Source organism: Hemitrygon akajei, chromosome 7 (genome assembly GCF_048418815.1).
Source record: "Hemitrygon akajei chromosome 7, sHemAka1.3, whole genome shotgun sequence".
In the NCBI taxonomy this organism is placed as follows: Eukaryota; Metazoa; Chordata; class Chondrichthyes; order Myliobatiformes; family Dasyatidae; genus Hemitrygon; species Hemitrygon akajei.
In genome coordinates this window covers 66,726,479-66,743,982 of record NC_133130.1, presented here as the reverse complement: position 1 = coordinate 66,743,982, position 17,504 = coordinate 66,726,479, and the positions used below count along the sequence as shown (strand labels likewise).

The following is a 17,504-nucleotide window of genomic DNA, read 5'->3' as shown; positions in this document are numbered from 1 at the left end:
TTAATAAATTCCTCTTCCATGCAGTACTTCACTTTAAAAGTTTATTCATATTCTCTAATAGCTTGATGCCAGATTTCAAAAGAAAACATTACTACACACAATTTATCTAAAGGACCAAAAGTAAACCCTGACAGCTCCGTCATAAGCTATGATCTACAACATATCATCAGTAGATAGATTGCAAGCACAGTATTTCAAAACATCAAGGATGCATTTGTTCTCCTTCGAATTTCCAGTGGATCTAGGAACCGCCTGCCAGGAGAGTTATTCTCAAGTGAATTTTAAATAGCCACGATCAGTGATGAGCTCACAGTGCTCACTGACTGTAAATCCGAGCTTTACATCTGTTAAGTAACTCCAGATTATGGAAACTTGAGAGATGATGCTGAATTCTGGTGGAGCAGAGAGGGGAAGGAAACTACTGGAGGAACAAAATGTTGAATGCACCTAGATAGCAATAGGAATAGTAAAGGAAAAACATCAGCACTGGTCTGAGTTGTCCATACATGATAGAACATTAGTGTCACTGGCAATAAACCAAGAAATATTTGATGCATGTAAGAATTGAATGCCAGTTGTAATAGGGAACTTTAACTTGCACATAGATTGGACAAATCAAAATGATCAAGGCAGTCTTGAGGAGGACTCTTGAACAGCACATTAACTAACCACAAAGAAAATTGATCTTGGATCTGGTCCTGTGCAATGATTCAGATAATTAACCATTTTGTTGTAATTACAGATCCTCTTGGCAAGAGTGAGCACAGTATGATTTAATTTCTCATACATAAGGAGCGGGCAATAGTTCAACCTAAAACCAGCGTATTTATACCTAAACAAGGGAGGCTACAATGAGATGAGGGAGAAGCAGACTAGCATAGACTGGAAACAGTCTACATAGTGGGACAGTTGAGGAACAGTGCAAGACTTTCAAAGAGATTTTTCATGGTGCTCATAAAAAGTATATTCTAGTTTAAAAACAAGGATAGCAGGGTGGAGACAACCATCTCCTGCTCTCATTTCTTATGCTCTTAGGAACACAGTAGGATGTGTTGTGTGTGGTGTGGTGGGTGGGAGGGAGGGAGGGGAAAACAAAGGAATTGCTGATGTTTTGGAAACAGATGTCTGAATTCCCTTCATCCCACAGTTGCTGCTCAATCCGTATGTTCCTCTCCAGTTTATTTTCAACTCCAAAGAATATTGTAAAGTCAGTTAACTCAGGACTACCTTAGGATTACAATCTTGCAGTGTAAGGAACATCAGAAATGCATGCATTGATAAACAATAGATTCTGCAGGTGCTGGAAATCTTGAGCAAGTGCTGGAGGATCTCAGCAAGTCAGGCAGCAACTATGGAGGAGACTGAACAGTCAACATTTCAGGCAGAGACGCTTCATCGGGACTGCATTGCGTATCGATACTCTTCCTCTTCCTGAAAGTTCACACCATAGCTTGCTTGATCTTTAAACATTGCTTACTGACCATGAAGCAAGACCCCAAAAGAGAGAAAAAAATACAAAAATATGAAGTACAATTTATCCATGTGTTTAATACACAATTTTTTTCTCCCCAGGAAGTGAAACATCTCAGCAATCTTTGGACAAATTACGTAACCCAGGAACAAGAGATTCTAGGCAGTTAAAACAGACCCTTCATACGGAATATGACTATAGAATTGGTAATTAATGACTATCAACTAGGTGGAATACTTAAGGAAAACAAATTTTCAACCAGATATTCCAAGTTGTGCTTTGTTTACTTTGAGATCACACTTTAGCAGTGTCTTAAACCATTGCTTTAAATTCAAACAGCTTAATGTTGTAATAATAGTAACTGATCAATTATTACTGAGTCAAAAATAATTTTGCTGGATGATCCAACTCTTAAATCTCATCAATTCTGCTTTATACCTCAATTCCAAAGCTTGCCTCATAGCATAAGAGGTTACTGTAATACCAACTACAGCAATCTGTTTCTGTATCATAGTTGTAATCAAAATTGACACTTAATCATCTGCAAAAACCATTGTTTTAATAATCTGAAATTGAAGCTTTCCAAACTACATAAATCTTAACCATAAAGAATGTCTCAAAGCTCTACATACTATATTACCTACATCCAAAAGTTGTAACTTCAAGACTTCAGCAGTTAGTTCTGTATTGATTTCTGTACACTGAAGAAAGTTGACCATCCATCATTCAAATCTATAAAAGAAATAAATGAATTGCAATACTGTCATTAATTAGCACTGCTGACTGTTGTTTAATGTTAATGCACTTACTCCCAACCCAAAATATTGATACAAGTTTGGAAGTCAGAATTAGATGGAGGTGGAGGTACAAGTACAATGTGGGATTATGATATAATGCAATGAATTAAACTTGGTGAAAGAAAAGGGGATGTGATTGGGCACTTAATAGTCTAGGATATAACTTGGACTGAAAAGATAGGAAGGAAACAGTGGTGATAGTGGTACTAATAACAGCAAATGGTTGTATGCTAGAATGAGGATTTCCTTAGCAAGCCAGCTACTGAATCTGTTTAAGTTAAGAAAGAAGGGAATATCATATAACTGGGATATTTCAAGTTTTTCCAAATCAGAGATAAATGAAAATTTACAGTGAGTTGATGGAATTGTGTAAGGACTGTACAGTCGTGAAGTTGAGGGAAACCAGGCTGAATTTTGATAACAGATGGGAAAGTGGAAACAAAACTGAGGCAAGTGAACAAAGCTTTGGCAAAGAATGATCACAAACATAACAGGGAATCCAAACATCTTCATCAGGATCTAAATAGCAGGGGTATACCAAGGGAGTTGTGGCCAACTGGGAAATACACAGTGTGATTTAAGTAGTGACAGAATCTAAAGCTGAAAGCAAGATAGGATACACAAAACATCAGAAGATAAGGCAGCAAGAACATTTGTGGTAGCAAAAGCCAAGCTGGCTATGCTTAGTAAACAGGTCACCTAATCAGGACGGGATATCATTCTGACTAGTGAGGATGAGGAGGTTGCAATGGTCCTTGGATACAGATGTTTAAATACCAGGATGCAGAATGTCTAGAAGTTTAGAAAATACTTTTGTTCAACAATGAATGCAGATTTCCCAGGCTTTAAGTTAAGTGGAGAAGATTTGAAAGCATCATGGAAAATTGTAGCTGCTGTAGTCCAGCAAAATGGCACATCGCTTTTCAATGCTGCCTCACAGACTGAAGTTTGATCTTGACAAAGGATGCTGTCCTCTTTGCAACCACATGGATTTCCTCTGGGTACTCTAGTTTCATTCAGCACACCTTTGGGATGTGTGTGGGCAAGTGTGTGTGTGGTAATGATAACTTACCCCATCCTTTACTTTGTAGTAAGCAAAGTGAAATGAGACACAACGTGTCGCTGAAGTACAGATAATAAGGAAAGGGGGAAGGGACTAATGGAACTGTTCACCTGGAAGTTGGCATCAGCCCAGTGGGGGGAAAATGGTCTCTATCAAAGCAAAATTAGACTTTCAGTTTAATAACATTAATTTGATAAAGGCAGATCATGTCCATCCAGACTAAATGAATATTGAGGACCGAAGATTATTGAATAGCTGTCACCCAGATGGAATTTCAGAGTGTTTGTGCATCACACAAATATGGTTAGGAAAAACAAAGACCCGTGGAATTAAAGAAGCACCAGCATAGAGAAGTAACTGGCTTCAAATCAGAAAGTGGTGGTAACAGATTGAGGACTGTTTTACATTAGTCCATGCTGGTACATGAAATGACTTGGGCATAGGAGGACAGGATAAAGTTTTCAAATTTGCAAATAACACAAACCTTGACAGGATGGTTACTAAAAGTCAGAAGGATTGTAATGGACAGAAAGAAAAGGCTCAGGCAGGCCGGATCAATGGAGAAATGGCAAGTGTGAAGAATGTAACTTTACAGGAAGAATGGGGAGCGATAATGTCAAATAAATGGTCATTTCTAAATGGTGTCAAGAAAGAGTATTAGCATATGTGTGCATAAATCCCGAAAGGGACAAGGGAATATTGGAAAGGGACAAGGGAATATTGGAAAGGGACAAGGGAATATTGGAAAGGGACAAGGGAATATTGGAAAGGGACAAGGGAATATTGGAAAGGGACAAGGGAATATTGGAAAGGGACAAGGGAATATTGGAAAGGGACAAGGGAATATTGGAAAGGGACAAGGGAATATTGGAAAGGGACAAGGGAATATTGGAAAGGGACAAGGGAATATTGGAAAGGGACAAGGGAATATTGGAAAGGGACAAGGGAATATTGGAAAGGGACAAGGGAATATTGGAAAGGGACAAGGGAATATTGGAAAGGGACAAGTAGTTACATGAGATTCCAACCGAACACAAAGCAGGAAATCTGTATTCAACTACTTTGCCAACTCTGATCACCTAACTTCAAAAGAAACATGACGGCCAAGGAAGATTTACCAGAATGTTTTAGGGATGAGATTTGACAGGAGAAGATGTGTGATCAACCTGGAGGAATGGTGTTCAGAGATTTGACAAAAGGATGCAAGATTAAGTAATCAGGGATCTATCAAGGGTTCAGGACAGGTAAGATCCCTCAAGGACTCAAAGGTTTGATGCCCTAAATACTAAAATAATTCTATAATCATTAATAGAGTTGCAAAGTGACAAGAGCTCACTTAAAAGTACAATGTCCTGATATGCTTCCTGCTCAATTGCCTAACTAGTTACCTGCATAGTTAGTGCACTTGTTTGCAGATCACTAATGTATTCATAAACTAGAATGACTAATCAATAAGCAGAACTCAATAAATTGAAATAAAGCTGAGGGGTTTCCTAATTATCATACCTCCTTGTCCTGCCTATTGTCTAAGAAACAAATCCTCCTGGACAACAGCAACCCTCAGAGGGATGAAAGAATAAAGTAGGACTAACCTGCAAAATGATCAGATTTCTGCGTAACTTCTTCAACAGTCTGAAAAAGAAAATAAAGATGCAAAGAGATTTGAACATTCATAGCTTATGGCAAGCAAGAAATCTCATTGGATTCAATTATAGACAACATAGCAATAAGGTTTTAATAATCTTTTCATAATCACATCCTATCCATTTCTACAATTCCCTCTTCTGTCCTCGAGATCATTCTCTAAGCTTACTAGACCACTGCTAATTGGAACTATGCCCTCAGCCACACAAACCCAGGCTGCAAGAATAGCAGAGAGGCTGGTGTCCTCTGCAGAAAATGACTTGGCACCTGCTGTTGAGGCCTTTCTGACATTTACAGTGCGAAGTTCAGGAGTACGATGGAATACTGTCCCTTGCCTAGGTGAATGCAACTTCAATAAATCATCAACATTATTCACTGAAAGCAGCCCTTCTAACAGGTGCTCCAGTACATGCCAACTGTATAACAGAGCAGTTACTCTTCTACGTCACTCAAACACTACACACCAAATGCCCCCTTCACAACTAAGGGGCAGCAGAGCCAGGGCAACACAACTTGCACATTTCTCACCATGTCACACATGTTCCCTTGAAAAATGTTAACCAAACAGCATGGGGCAGGCCCTTTCACCCACTCAGTCTGTGCATGGATATTAGCGGCAAACTGCAATTAATCAATCAACCTGCAGCTCTTTGGGATGTGGGAGAAAACCGAAGCACCCAAGAGAAAAACCCACTCAGTCACAACTTGCAGATTGTTCTCCAGCTGTGAGGCCACAGATATACAAGCTGCATGTGTTTTATTTCATTGGCAATTTATATCCATAGGGCTGTTGAGATTAGAGAATGTGGTTCCAAACAGCCTCCTGAAAAGGTAGTTAGGGAGATGGTTAATAAATGCTAGTCTTAACAGTAATGTCCACATCTCAAAAAAGTTTAATTAAAGCTGTAGGATTCTCCCCTTCAATCTCCCCACCTTTTAGTAACCTGTTTAAATTTAGCGATGGAAGCAATTGCAAAACAAGATCAGGGCTGACTGGCCTGCTTTACATACACGCCAAAATAAAACAGCACACACAAAATGCCGGAGGAACTCAGCAGGTCAGGCAGTATTTATGGGAAAGAGCAAAGGAGTGGGAAAGGACATGTTAAAAAAAAGTTCTGGAATGAGCACAAGGTCTCACTAAAATACTTTCAGCTTAAGAATGTAGAAACAAAGACAGACTAACCAGTGGGTCTAACTATTCTTACAGATTCTGTAAATATCAAGGAAACAGCAACAACTGGTTAGATTAGTGAAGTCAGATTTATTTCATGGGTACAGAGTAGATTAACTCAGTGCAGGAAAAGCCATCTTTCTTTTTCTAGTAATTTTAAGATGGTGATAACTTTGTGCTTTCAAAATTTAATGGGGTTAAAGTTTTTCAGCAGAGATTTTTAAAACATTTTGACAACACGGGGTATATGTTGTTATAACTCATTGATCTCAGAACATGTTGCATCAATGTAGCCTTGATTTTCCCTTTGCCTAATATCTGTACAACACTGACAGTCCTATCGTTCAAAATTTACTGATTTATCACACTAACCACTGTGCTTATTTATTCCAAGTTTCCTTAAACTTATCTTTTTAAATCTCTGGATTTTTGTTTTGAAATTGAAGACAAATCAATTTATCTTCATAATGGATCACATCAAGCAAATGAATTAGCCCAGGATTTAACACCAAAATACCAATTCACATATTTTAACTACCCTCAGCCTTATTGTTCAAAGTCTAATGTTTGCAGATTAGTTTGACAAATTGATAACAAAATAGTTAAGATGATACCTTATTGATCCCAAAGGAAATTAGTGTCACAGTAGTATTACAAGTGCACAGATGTACAACTATTAGAAGAGAAGAAAGAATAAAAGAAGTTACCTCAAACAGTCTACCTTCCCCAGCTATAGGTTGACTCTTTATAGAGCCTAATGGCCAAGTGCAAGAATGACCTCATACAGTGCTCTTTGGAGCAGCACAGTTGCCTTGGTCTATTACTAAAAGTGCACCTCAGTTCAGCATGCAAAGGGTGAGAAACATTGTCCATTTCTGTAAGGTCTTTTGTTCTACCACAGCCTCCAGTGTGTCCAGTTTGACTCTTATAGAGCCAACCCTTCTAATCAGTTTATTGAGCCTGATGGCATCACCCATGTTGATCCATTGCCCCAGCACACCATCGCATAGAAGATTGTACTGGTGACAACAGACCGGTAGAACATGGGAAGGAGAGGCCTGCACACTCCAAAGGATCCCAGTCTCCTCAGGAAGTAGAGGCGACTCTGGCCCTTCTTGTACACAGCCTCTGTGTTGGTGCTTCAATCAAGTCCGTCGTCAAGGTGCACTTGCTGGTCCTCACCATTGATAGTAACAGGAAGCAGTGCAGGCTCAGTCTCCCTGAAGTCCATCACCATCTCCTTTGTCTTAATGACGTTGTGCTACATATGATTCAGCTTGCACCATTTGACAAAGGAGTCAAATTGTAACTGATTCAAAATAAATTTGTAAAATCCCAAAAAAAATCTACAGATTTAAATATTACCCATATATAGGAAACATGCTTATATTGTACCATATATAGGAAACATGCTTATATTGTAACATTCTATATTACTTCTAATGCTTACCTTTTTGAATGAGACAACCATTTGGAGGACAGCTTGGAGTGATAAATTCATTTGCTGCAGATTCTCTAACTCATGCTAAAAATAAAAGCAAAACTCTGTTAATTATTATCAATGGTACAAGCCATCCTATAACAGAGGTTCATTTTGGTCTGCAAGAGCAACAAAGGACAAAGGATATGGGAGCAAGGTTACGCAAACCAGTCCTGCACTTCAGACGATCATGTCTGATCTACCAAAGGCCTCATTTCCTCTTCAGTGTCAGGTCCCACAGTCTCAATTCCCTGATCTTACAAAAATGTTTCTTCCCCTTTAAATCCCTCCAATGATCTCATCTTCATAGACGTCCTGGGTAAAAATCCAAAGGTTCACCATCCTCTTTAAGAAGCTCCTTTGCAGTTCAGTTTTATAATGAGGGTGGGGGGTGCGGGGAGAGAAAGGAGATCATTTAACTACATCCTCTTATTAAATCATTCGCTTGTGGTACCATCTCGACATCTACTTATATTTACTGTGTGCTCCTTCCGGATTTTATATTTCAATAAATTGTCCTTCATTCTTCTGAAGTCCAAATAATATATAGATCCAATTTCTTTATCTGCAGATGAGATTGTAAAAAAAAGCCTCTCATTCCAGAAATTCACCTAGAAAATTTCTCCAAGACTGCTGCCTATGCCATTACATTGTTTCTAAGGGAATCAAATTATACACCACTACTCCAAGTGTAGCCCAACATGTACAATTATAGCAACATTCCCCTATTTCTAAACCTCAACCCTCTTGCATCAAAAGGCAACATAAAGTACCATCTGCCTTCCTCACCACTCCTCACACTCAGAACCATAGAACATTACAGCACAGAAACAGGCCTTTTGGCCCTTCTTGGCTGTGCCAAACCATTTTTCTGCCTAGTCCCACTGACCTGCACCTGAACCATATCCCTCCATACACCTCTCATCCATGTACCTGTCCAAGTTTCTCTTAAATTTTAAAAGTGAGCCGGCATTTACCACTTCATCTGGCAGCTCATTCCACACCCCCACCACTTAGCTGCTATTACTTTTTGTGATTTAGGCACAAGAATATCAAGAGCTCTCTGTCCTAATGTTCCTCTGTAATCTCTCTCCGTAGTGGGCTGCATTTAGGTTCTTCTTACCAAATTGTTTAACCCCACACTTACCTAGTTCTAATAACCCCCACATGCCCCCTCACCTACCTTCTGTCACTAATGAACTTGGATGCCCTACACACTACATACTGTCTCATACAGATCACAAAAATAGGAGTAGAACTCATCCTTGGGTCCCCCCAGTAATTTCTTTAATCCTGAAAATGACCTGTTTATTCTGTCTTTTATATGATAAAAAAGGTCAATTTCTAGCCCAACATTACATTACTTCAGCAGGTACATGGTGAAGTATTAATTCAAATTTAACGGATCATGCCGAATGCACGCCGGTAATACCACTGCGAGGTTCCCCACTGTACCTGCACGTCATCACACTTGTGCACACAACACAAATAACAACTCTCCAATCTAATCCCAAATTCCAGCACATTAATCTCTAGATCACAGCCCTTCAAATATACATCCAAACACCTAGTCAACCCTCTAATATTTACACAAATTACATTAAAATCCACAAACCTTGCTTTTGACCAATGTCCTTGTGGTGAGGGAGATGAGGATCCTCCCATTTCCTTGCTCTATTTAGGCCCCTCATAACTTTATGGCCCTAATTCCATCTCTCACAATTACATTTGTTCCAAAGAAAAACACCTAATCCAAGGAAACGTCAAAACATTAATTTTCCACTTCTGGCAGTATCCTCAATTTTCCTCCAGTCTCCAGTCCTATTACTTTAATGAAATCAAACTTTAGGCCAACTAATATTGTCCTTAGTTCCAGCATAAAATCCTGCATCTAAGACCTGGTTAATTAGAGAAAGTATCTATTTGCTCATTAGAGTCAGTTTATTGACTTGCCCCGCCATCTTTAAGGATTTATGGATGGACATTCCAGAGTCTCTCAATCGATTCATAACTCTCAATAACAACCCCCCCCCCCAAGTTTATAGCATGTTTACATATTGATACCACTCACCAAAAACATTACCTCAGATTTTTCTGCTTCCAGTTCACTTCCACTAATTCATTTCTTAACCTAACAAATTTGGCAAAACCCAATGTTGTCTCCATTTATAACCAAAAAAAAGGAGAAATTAGGACATTTGGGATGGATTAAATGACATTTCACATGAGTTACCATGGTTGGATTTAGAGACTAGTATCCCAGAACAACCGAAGTGGGGAAGCTTTATTTATTGAATCCACATGGATTCTAGTCCACACTATCCTGTTGACACAATGGCTGAAAGGACAGTCTAAAAGTTACTTGGTTATTTCAAAGTTCAAGTTCAAAGTGCAAAGTATATGTATTATCCCTAAACAGTACACATACAACACAATAGAATCAATGAAAGACAACATCCAACAGGACAGCCAACAACCAAAGTGCAAAAAAAGAACAAACTGTGCAAATTCAAAAAGAAAAAAATAATAATAGATACATAAGCATTAAATAGAGAACCTGAGATGAACAGTCCTTGAAAATGATTCCAGTTTAGTGGGAACAATTCCGTGATGGGGCAACTAAAAGTGAGTGAAGTTATCCCCATTGGTTCAGGAGCCTGATGGTCAAGGGATAACAACTGTTCCTGAGCCTGGTGGTGAGAGTCCTGAGGCTCCTGTACCTTATTCCTGATGGCAGCAGTGAGAAGGGAGTATGGCCTGGGTGGATAGTGGGGTTCCTTGATGATGGATGCTGCTTTCCTGCATCAGCACTTTGTGTAGATATGCTCAGTGGTGGGGAGGGCCTGACCCATGATGAACTGGGCTGTAGGATTTTCTATACCAGGCCATGATACAACCAGTCAATATACTCTCCAGCACACAACAATAGAAGTTTGGCAAAGTTATATATGACATGCAGAACCACAAACTTCCAAGAAAGTCAAGGGGCTGTAATGGCACTTGCGTGCTGGGCCCAAGAGAGATCCTCTGAAATGATATATTTTTTGCTTAATCACTACACATTCATAGCAGCAAGTGGTGGTCAAATACCAGTTACACCCACCCTAAATTATAGAAAAATAAATCTGATCTGGATTTTCAAAAGTAAAAAAAAGTAACTGAAAATGCCAACAGTTGGTCATGTCTCTTCAATCTCCAGAGTAGGAGAGTTTAAAAGTAAGGGACACCTGTTTAAGCTGAAACAGGAAAGATTTGTATAACACACACACAGACACATACACACACACAGTGCTGGGTAGATGAAACAAGTTGCCAGAAGTTGTAGAGACAGGTACACCTATAATATTTAAAAGACATTTAGTACATGGATCAGAAAGGTTTCTGAGGATACAGGCCAGACAATAAAACAGAACCCACTCTAGTAAAGGGGCTCCAAGGTAGCATAGGGGTTATCGCAACATTATTACAGCTCGTGGTATCAAAGCTCATCCTCTGTAAGCAAGTTTGTACATTCCTTCCCGTGTGCATGGGTTTCCTCCGGGTATTCTGGTTCCCTTCCACAGTCCAAAGACGTATTGGTCATTCTAAATTGTTCTGTGATTTGGCTGGAGTTGAACAGGTAGGTTGCTGGGTGGGACAGCTCGGTGAGCTGGAAGGGCCTGTTCAATGCCTTAGTTATAAATTATATTTATAATAAATAATAAAAAAGTAGACTTGGCCAGAATGGACGAGTTGGGCTGTTTCCTTGATGTATAGTTCTGACTTCCATGCCATGCTGCTGTCATCATCTCCAACTTGACCTTCCATTTCCTTCCTAAACCTCTTATCCTCATTTTCCATGACAAACACCTTTCATTTTACCAGACAGCATTTTTCCAGGCACCCCTGGCTTCCTAATGTCATCCCTGCACTTTCAGCTTTGAACTCCTACCATTTTTTGACTCATCCTAAATCTGTACGTACCTTGCCATCCAGTAGAGGGGAGGGGCGGTTTACAACCGGCAGTTCCACTCTCTTTTTTAAAAAATCATACACAACTCTATCTCCTGATTGAAAGCTCCAAATTTGGATCAGCTCCTGATCTTAAAAAAAGTTCCCAGCAGAATTATAGGCAATTGATCCACAACAGCCTTCAGATGCTCCGCCTAATTACTGCTTCACAAAAGTAACATCTCTATTTGGCACCAAAGGTGGAAAGTGAGATAATGCATTTAGTGCAGGAGATGAGTGAAAGGAATTAAAAATTGCAGCTTCTAATGTTGCACTGCCCGATTCTCAGTAAAAACTACTGTACATGCCCTCGAGCATGAAGACACATCTCCCTTCCGCTATAATTATGTTAGGTTTTTTTAAAAAAGGAGTAATGCCCGTCAGGCGGCCCCTCATTCTGGTTCCCGGCCTCGCTGCGGGGACGGCGGTATTGGGCTGTTTCGGCCCCGGCCGACACTATGCCCCCACGGAACCCCGACGAGGACGGCCTGCGCTCTCCTACCTTCAGCAGGTCACGTTCCTGCTCTGCCGAAGTTTCATTTGCAGGAGTCATGTCCAGTGCTCTCCTGGCATCCTTTTCGCGGATTTCCGATCCTTTATTCTTTGAAGGCATAGTGCACTTCCCACTCAGACTGTGCAGTACTACAACCCCCTCACTTCCTGCTCGCCTCCGCATTTGAAGCGGCGCCACGGCAACACGGCCAGGCAACTCTGCCGCACTCCGCTGGCATCGAACTCGCCGGCGACACGGCCAGGCAACTCTGCCGCACTCCGCTGGCATCGAACTCGCCGGCGACACGGCCAGGCAACTCTGCCGCACTCCGCTGGCATCGAACTCGCCGGCGACACGGCCAGGCAACTCTGCCGCACTCCGCTGACATCGAACTCGCCAGCGAGCCCAGACTGATCAATCGGAAAGACAAATCCAAATTAAACTTTCCCATCAAATACGTTTTCAAGTTAATATATTTTTGCCCAACATATAACAAGACAAAACGGAGAAAGCATTAGAACACAGAAAAAATAGGGGACTATGGGTAAAGCCTAGGTAGTTTCAAGATAGGGACATGTTCGGCACAACTTTGTGGGCCGAAGGGTCTGTATTGCACTGTAAATTTTCTATATTTCTAGAACTAAGTAGCATTTTTACCACTAGGTGAGTTTCAAACTAGGAATTTCGAACAACGCTAAAGTACCGTACGACTGATGGTGGATGAATTTGATTGCTGATTGGATCGGGGCTCACAGTTGAAACTTGAGGATAATGAATGCGGGGCTACAGGTCACTCAGTGCTATGGCTCCGCCCTCAAACATTTCAATAGTTAGCAAAGACGGGGAAGAGTTTTTTATCTGCTGATAAAGTGGTCACCGATTTTGATTTTTTTCCTCTAAAAATGCAAAGACATTTCCAATTATTAAAATCCAAGTAAATAATAAAACGGTTTTTAAAGTTAGTAATCATTAAAAGTCACAAATCCCTGACCTTTACTATAGCCTTGAATAGGGAGAGGAGCAGACAGTTCGGGAAAGAATTAAATTGGGGGAGGGGGAGAATATGATGCCATTATACAGGAAGAACAGCTTTCAGACCGCGTTAGGGAACTGGAGCTGGAACTAGATGACCTACAGGTCAGTTGGGAGAATGAGGAATTAATAGATGGGAGCAACAGGAAGACAGTCACCACTAAGTTGTGGAATGCAGGTCGATGGGTGTGACTGTCAGGACAGGGAATGAAATAGGCAGATAGAGGAGAACACCCCTGTGGCTGTTCCCCACAATAACAAAGGAGATATGAGCAGGTAGTATGAAAAAATATTTAATTGAGGAAGGGCAAATTATGATGTTGTTTGCAGGATCTTGAGGGCATAACTTGGGAACAAGTATGCTCAGAAATGTGGAAGTAATTTGCTTGGCTTCTGGATAGGTTTGACCCATTGAGGCACGGAAAGGACAATAGGGTGATGGAACCATGGTTGTCAAGAGATGTGGAATATCTAGTCAAGTGGAAGAAAGAAGGTTACTTAAGATTTAGGAAGCAAGGGTCAGATAGGGCTCTAGAGAGTTACAAGGTAGCCAGGAAGGAGCTGAATGAATGGGCATAGGAGAGCTAGAAGGAAGCATGAGAAGGATTTGGCAAGAAGGATAAGGAAAACTCCAAGGTGTTTTACACAGGAAGATGACTAGAGTGAGAGTATGACTGGTCAAGGATAGAAGAAATGTGCCTCATAGGAGATAGGGGAAGTCCTTAATGAATACGTAACTTCAGTATTCACTCGAGAAAGGGACCTTGATGTTTGTGAGAACAACATAAAGCAGGTGGACATGCTAGAACATGTCAATGTTAAGAAAGTGCATGTGCTGGAACTTTTGAAAAACAGTAGGGTAGATAACTCCCTGTGGCCAGACAGGATATACCCCTGCCTATTATGGTAAGTGAGCCAAGAGATTTCTGTGCCTTTGGCAATGATCTTTGCATCCTCACTGGCCACAGGAGTAGTACCAAATGAGTGAAAGGTGGCAAAAGTTATTTTGATTTAAAGTTTCTTCAAGGAAGGTAATAGGAGCAGTCTTGGGAATTATATACCAGGGAGTCTTTTCTCAGTGGTGAGTAAACTATTGGAGAAGGTTCTTACCTACAGGAATTAAGAGCATTTGGTGAAGCATAGTCTGAGTAGGGTTCATCAGCATAGCTTTGTGAGGGCCAGAGCATAATGCTCACAGACCTGATTGAATTCTTTGAGGAAGTGACAAAACAAGTTGATGAAGCAAGAGCAGTGGATGTGGTGTATAAGGCTTTTTGTAGGGCATTTGATAAGGTTCCCCATGGTAGACTCATTCAAGAAGTCGGGAAGAAAGGAATCCAGGGAAACTTACTGCGTAGATTCAGAATTAACACAGAAGGCAGTGGGTGGTAGATGATGGAACATATTTTGATCAGCAGTGTTCCGCAAGAACCTGTTCTAGGACTCTTGCTCTTTGTGATTTTTATAAATGATTTGGATGAGAAAGTGGAAAGGTGTTTCAGATGACACAAAGTTAGGTGCTGTTGTGGACTATGGTTGTCATAGGTTACAATAGCTCCCTCAAAGTTGCCATGCAAGTTGATAGGGTGGTTAAGAAGGTGTACAGTATGTTGGCCTTCATTAAAGCACACATGGAGTATTGTGTTCAGCTCTCATTATAGGAGAGATGTGGGAGTGTTAGAGAGGGAGCAGAGATTTACCAGGATGATGCTTGGATTAGAGAATACATTTTGTGAAGAAACGTCGAGCAAGCTAGGGCTTTTCTCTTTGGAGCAGAAGATGAGAGGAGACCAGATAGGGGTGCACAAGGTCAAAAGAAGCATAGATCAAATGGATAGCCGGAAACATTATCCCAGGGCAGAAGTGGCTAATATGATAGGGCATAATTTTGAGATGATAGGTAAAAAGGATAAGGGGGTTGTCAGTAGTAAGTTCTTTACACACAGAGTGGTGGGTGCCAGGAATGGTGTGGATTAGGGGTATTTTAGAGATTCTTAGACGGGCACATGGATAATGGAAAATGGAATGCGATGTGGAGCGGAAGGGTTAGATTGGTCTTCTGGTAGGTTGAAAGGTCAGCTCAAAATTGTGGGCTGAAGGGGATATACTGAGCTGTAATATTCTCATTTCTAAGTTCCATGTTAACTAAAAGCTCCTGAAAGCATATCTATGATTGCAAACATTAAAGTAAAACAAAACACTTTAAGAAAAAATTACCTTTCTCTTTGATTCCCAAATCTTTACCAAAAAAATCCCCACCAAATTCCATTGGATCCTGGAGCGTGGACAATGTCTGACCACATATGATTTCTGTGCCTGCTTGCTAACCTGCAGAGTCTGATGGTGTAATAATCTGACAGATTCAGCATTCCAAAACTGTCAGGAAATTCAGTCCATGTTCCAAGTCTATACGGGTATCCGTCCCCCTCTTTTCCTTTGCTACATCGACGACTGCATTGGCGCTGCCTCCTGCACACATGCTGAGCTCGTTGACTTCATTAACTTTGCCTCAAACTTTCACCCTGCCCTCAAATTTACCCGGTCCATTTCCGACACCTCCCTCCCCTTTCTTGATCTTTCTGTCTCCATCTCTGGAGATGGCTTATCTACTGATATCTACTATAAGCCTACAGACTCTCACAGCTACCTGGACTATTCCTCTTCCCACCCTGTCTCTTGCAAAAATGCTATCCCCCTTCTCGCAATTCCTCTGTCTCTGCCGCATCTGCTCTCAGGGCAAGGCTTTTCATTCCAGGACGAAGGAGATGTCTTCCTTTTTTAAACAAAGGGGCTTCTCTTCTTCCACCATCAACTCTGCTCTCAAACGAATCTCTCCCATTTCCCGCACATCTGCCCTCACCCCATCCACCGGCCACCCCACTCGGGATAGGGTTCCCCTTATCCTCACCTACCACCTCACCAGCCTCCAGATCCAACGTATAGTTCTCCGTAACTTCTGCCACCTCCAACGGGATCCCACTACCAAGCACATCTTTCCCTCCCCCCCTTTCTGCTTTCCACAGGGATTGCTCCCTATGCGATTCCCTTGTCCACTCGTCACGCACCCCCCCCCCCCCATCCCTTCCCACCGATCTCCCTCCTGGCACTTATCCTTGTAAGCGGAACAAGTGCTACACCTGCTATCCAGACTGTAAACTGACAGAACAATAGCTGAGGCTGGTTACAACAATAAAGGAACCTTCTTCTCTGGAGCAAAGATTCACAATCTCTGTGAGAAGAAATTGCTCCTCAACCTCTCATCTTGAGACATGGCCTCAAATTCGGCACTCCCCCATTCTCACTTCCTCCCTCACCACCATTCAGGGCCCCAGACAGTCCTTCCAGGTGAGGCCACACTTCACCTGTGAGTCGGCTGGTGTGGTATACTGTGTCCGGTGCTCTTGGTGTGGCCTTTTATATATTGGTGAGACCCGACGCAGACTGGGAGACCGTTTTGCTGAAAACCTACGCTCGGTCCACCACAGAAAGCAGGATCTCCCAGTGGCCACACATTTTAATTCCATGTCCCATTCCCATTCTGATATGTCTATCCATGGCCTCCTCTACTGTCAAGATGAATCCACACTCAGGTTGGAGGAACAACACCTTATATACTGGCTGGGTAGCCTCCAACCTGATGGCATGAACATTGACTTCTCTAACTTCCGTAAATGCCCCTCCTCCCCTTCTTACCCCATCCCTGACATATTTAGTTGTTTGCCTGTTCTCCATCTCCCTCTGGTGCTTCCCCCTCCCAACTTTCTTTCTCCCGAGGCCTCCCATCCCATGATCCTTTCCCTTCTCCAGCTCTGTATCACTTTCGCCAATCACCTTTCCAGCTCTTGGCTTCATCCCACCCCCTCCGGTCTTCTCCTATCATTTCACATTTCCCCCTCCCCCCACTACTTTCAAATCTCTTACTATCTTTCCTTTCAGTTAGTCCTGACGAAGGGTCTCGGCCCAAAACGTCGACAGTGCTTCTCCTTATAAATGCTGCCTGACCTGCTGTGTTCCACCAGCATTTTGTGTGTGTTATGAAATTCCAGATTTTGTTTTTGGTGATGTGCACAGAATACAATTAGTTAAACACATAAATTGGTCGGTTTTTTAGATGTTTGCAAGTTAAGTCTGTGCTTCTTCTACTCCCTGAGTATCGGCAGAGACTAAAGACTGCAGCATCAGCAGTGAGGATCAAGAATGGGTGGACAAGGGAAGCACAGGAGTGCCTACAGGACTGCTTTGACTCGGTGGACTGGACTGTATTCAGGGATTCATCTTCAAACCTGGATGAGTATGCTGCAGTTGTTACTGACTTCATTAAAACCTGTGTGGATGAGTGTGTGCCTACAAAGACTTACTG

At 41.6% G+C, this 17,504-nt stretch overlaps 2 protein-coding genes across 2 annotated transcripts in view; one reads left to right on the top strand and one right to left on the bottom strand.

Annotated features, from left to right (window-relative positions):
• LOC140730127 (uncharacterized) overlaps positions 1–2,228 on the top strand; it is a 153,234-nt gene extending 151,006 nt beyond the window's left edge. The window contains exon 13 of the mRNA XM_073050261.1: positions 1,573–2,228. Coding sequence (XP_072906362.1) covers positions 1,573–1,641 — 69 coding nt within the window. The 3' untranslated portion in view covers positions 1,642–2,228. The remainder of the gene's footprint in view (positions 1–1,572) is intronic.
• Positions 28–15,413, bottom strand: LOC140730126 (uncharacterized). The gene is made up of 6 exons (XM_073050260.1): positions 15,362–15,413; positions 12,122–12,522; positions 7,600–7,674; positions 4,924–4,963; positions 2,116–2,203; positions 28–1,476 (listed from the first exon to the last, which is right to left on the bottom strand). Exons 1-5 carry the CDS (start codon positions 15,411–15,413, stop codon positions 2,148–2,150), a joined length of 624 nt encoding a protein of 207 aa, XP_072906361.1. The 3' UTR covers positions 28–1,476; positions 2,116–2,147.
• Positions 15,414–17,504: the final 2,091 nt, after the last annotated feature.

Coding starts and splice junctions, on each gene's coding strand:
- LOC140730126 (XM_073050260.1), bottom strand. CDS start 15,413: ATGGAATTTGGTGGGGATTTTTTTGGTAAAGATTTGGGAATCAAAGAG. Junction 7,675..12,121: donor AGGAACGTGACCTGCTGAAG/GTAGGAGAGCGC, acceptor TTTTATTTTTAG/CATGAGTTAGAGAATCTGCA. Junction 2,204..4,923: donor GAAATCTGATCATTTTGCAG/GTTAGTCCTACT, acceptor TTTCTTTTATAG/ATTTGAATGATGGATGGTCA.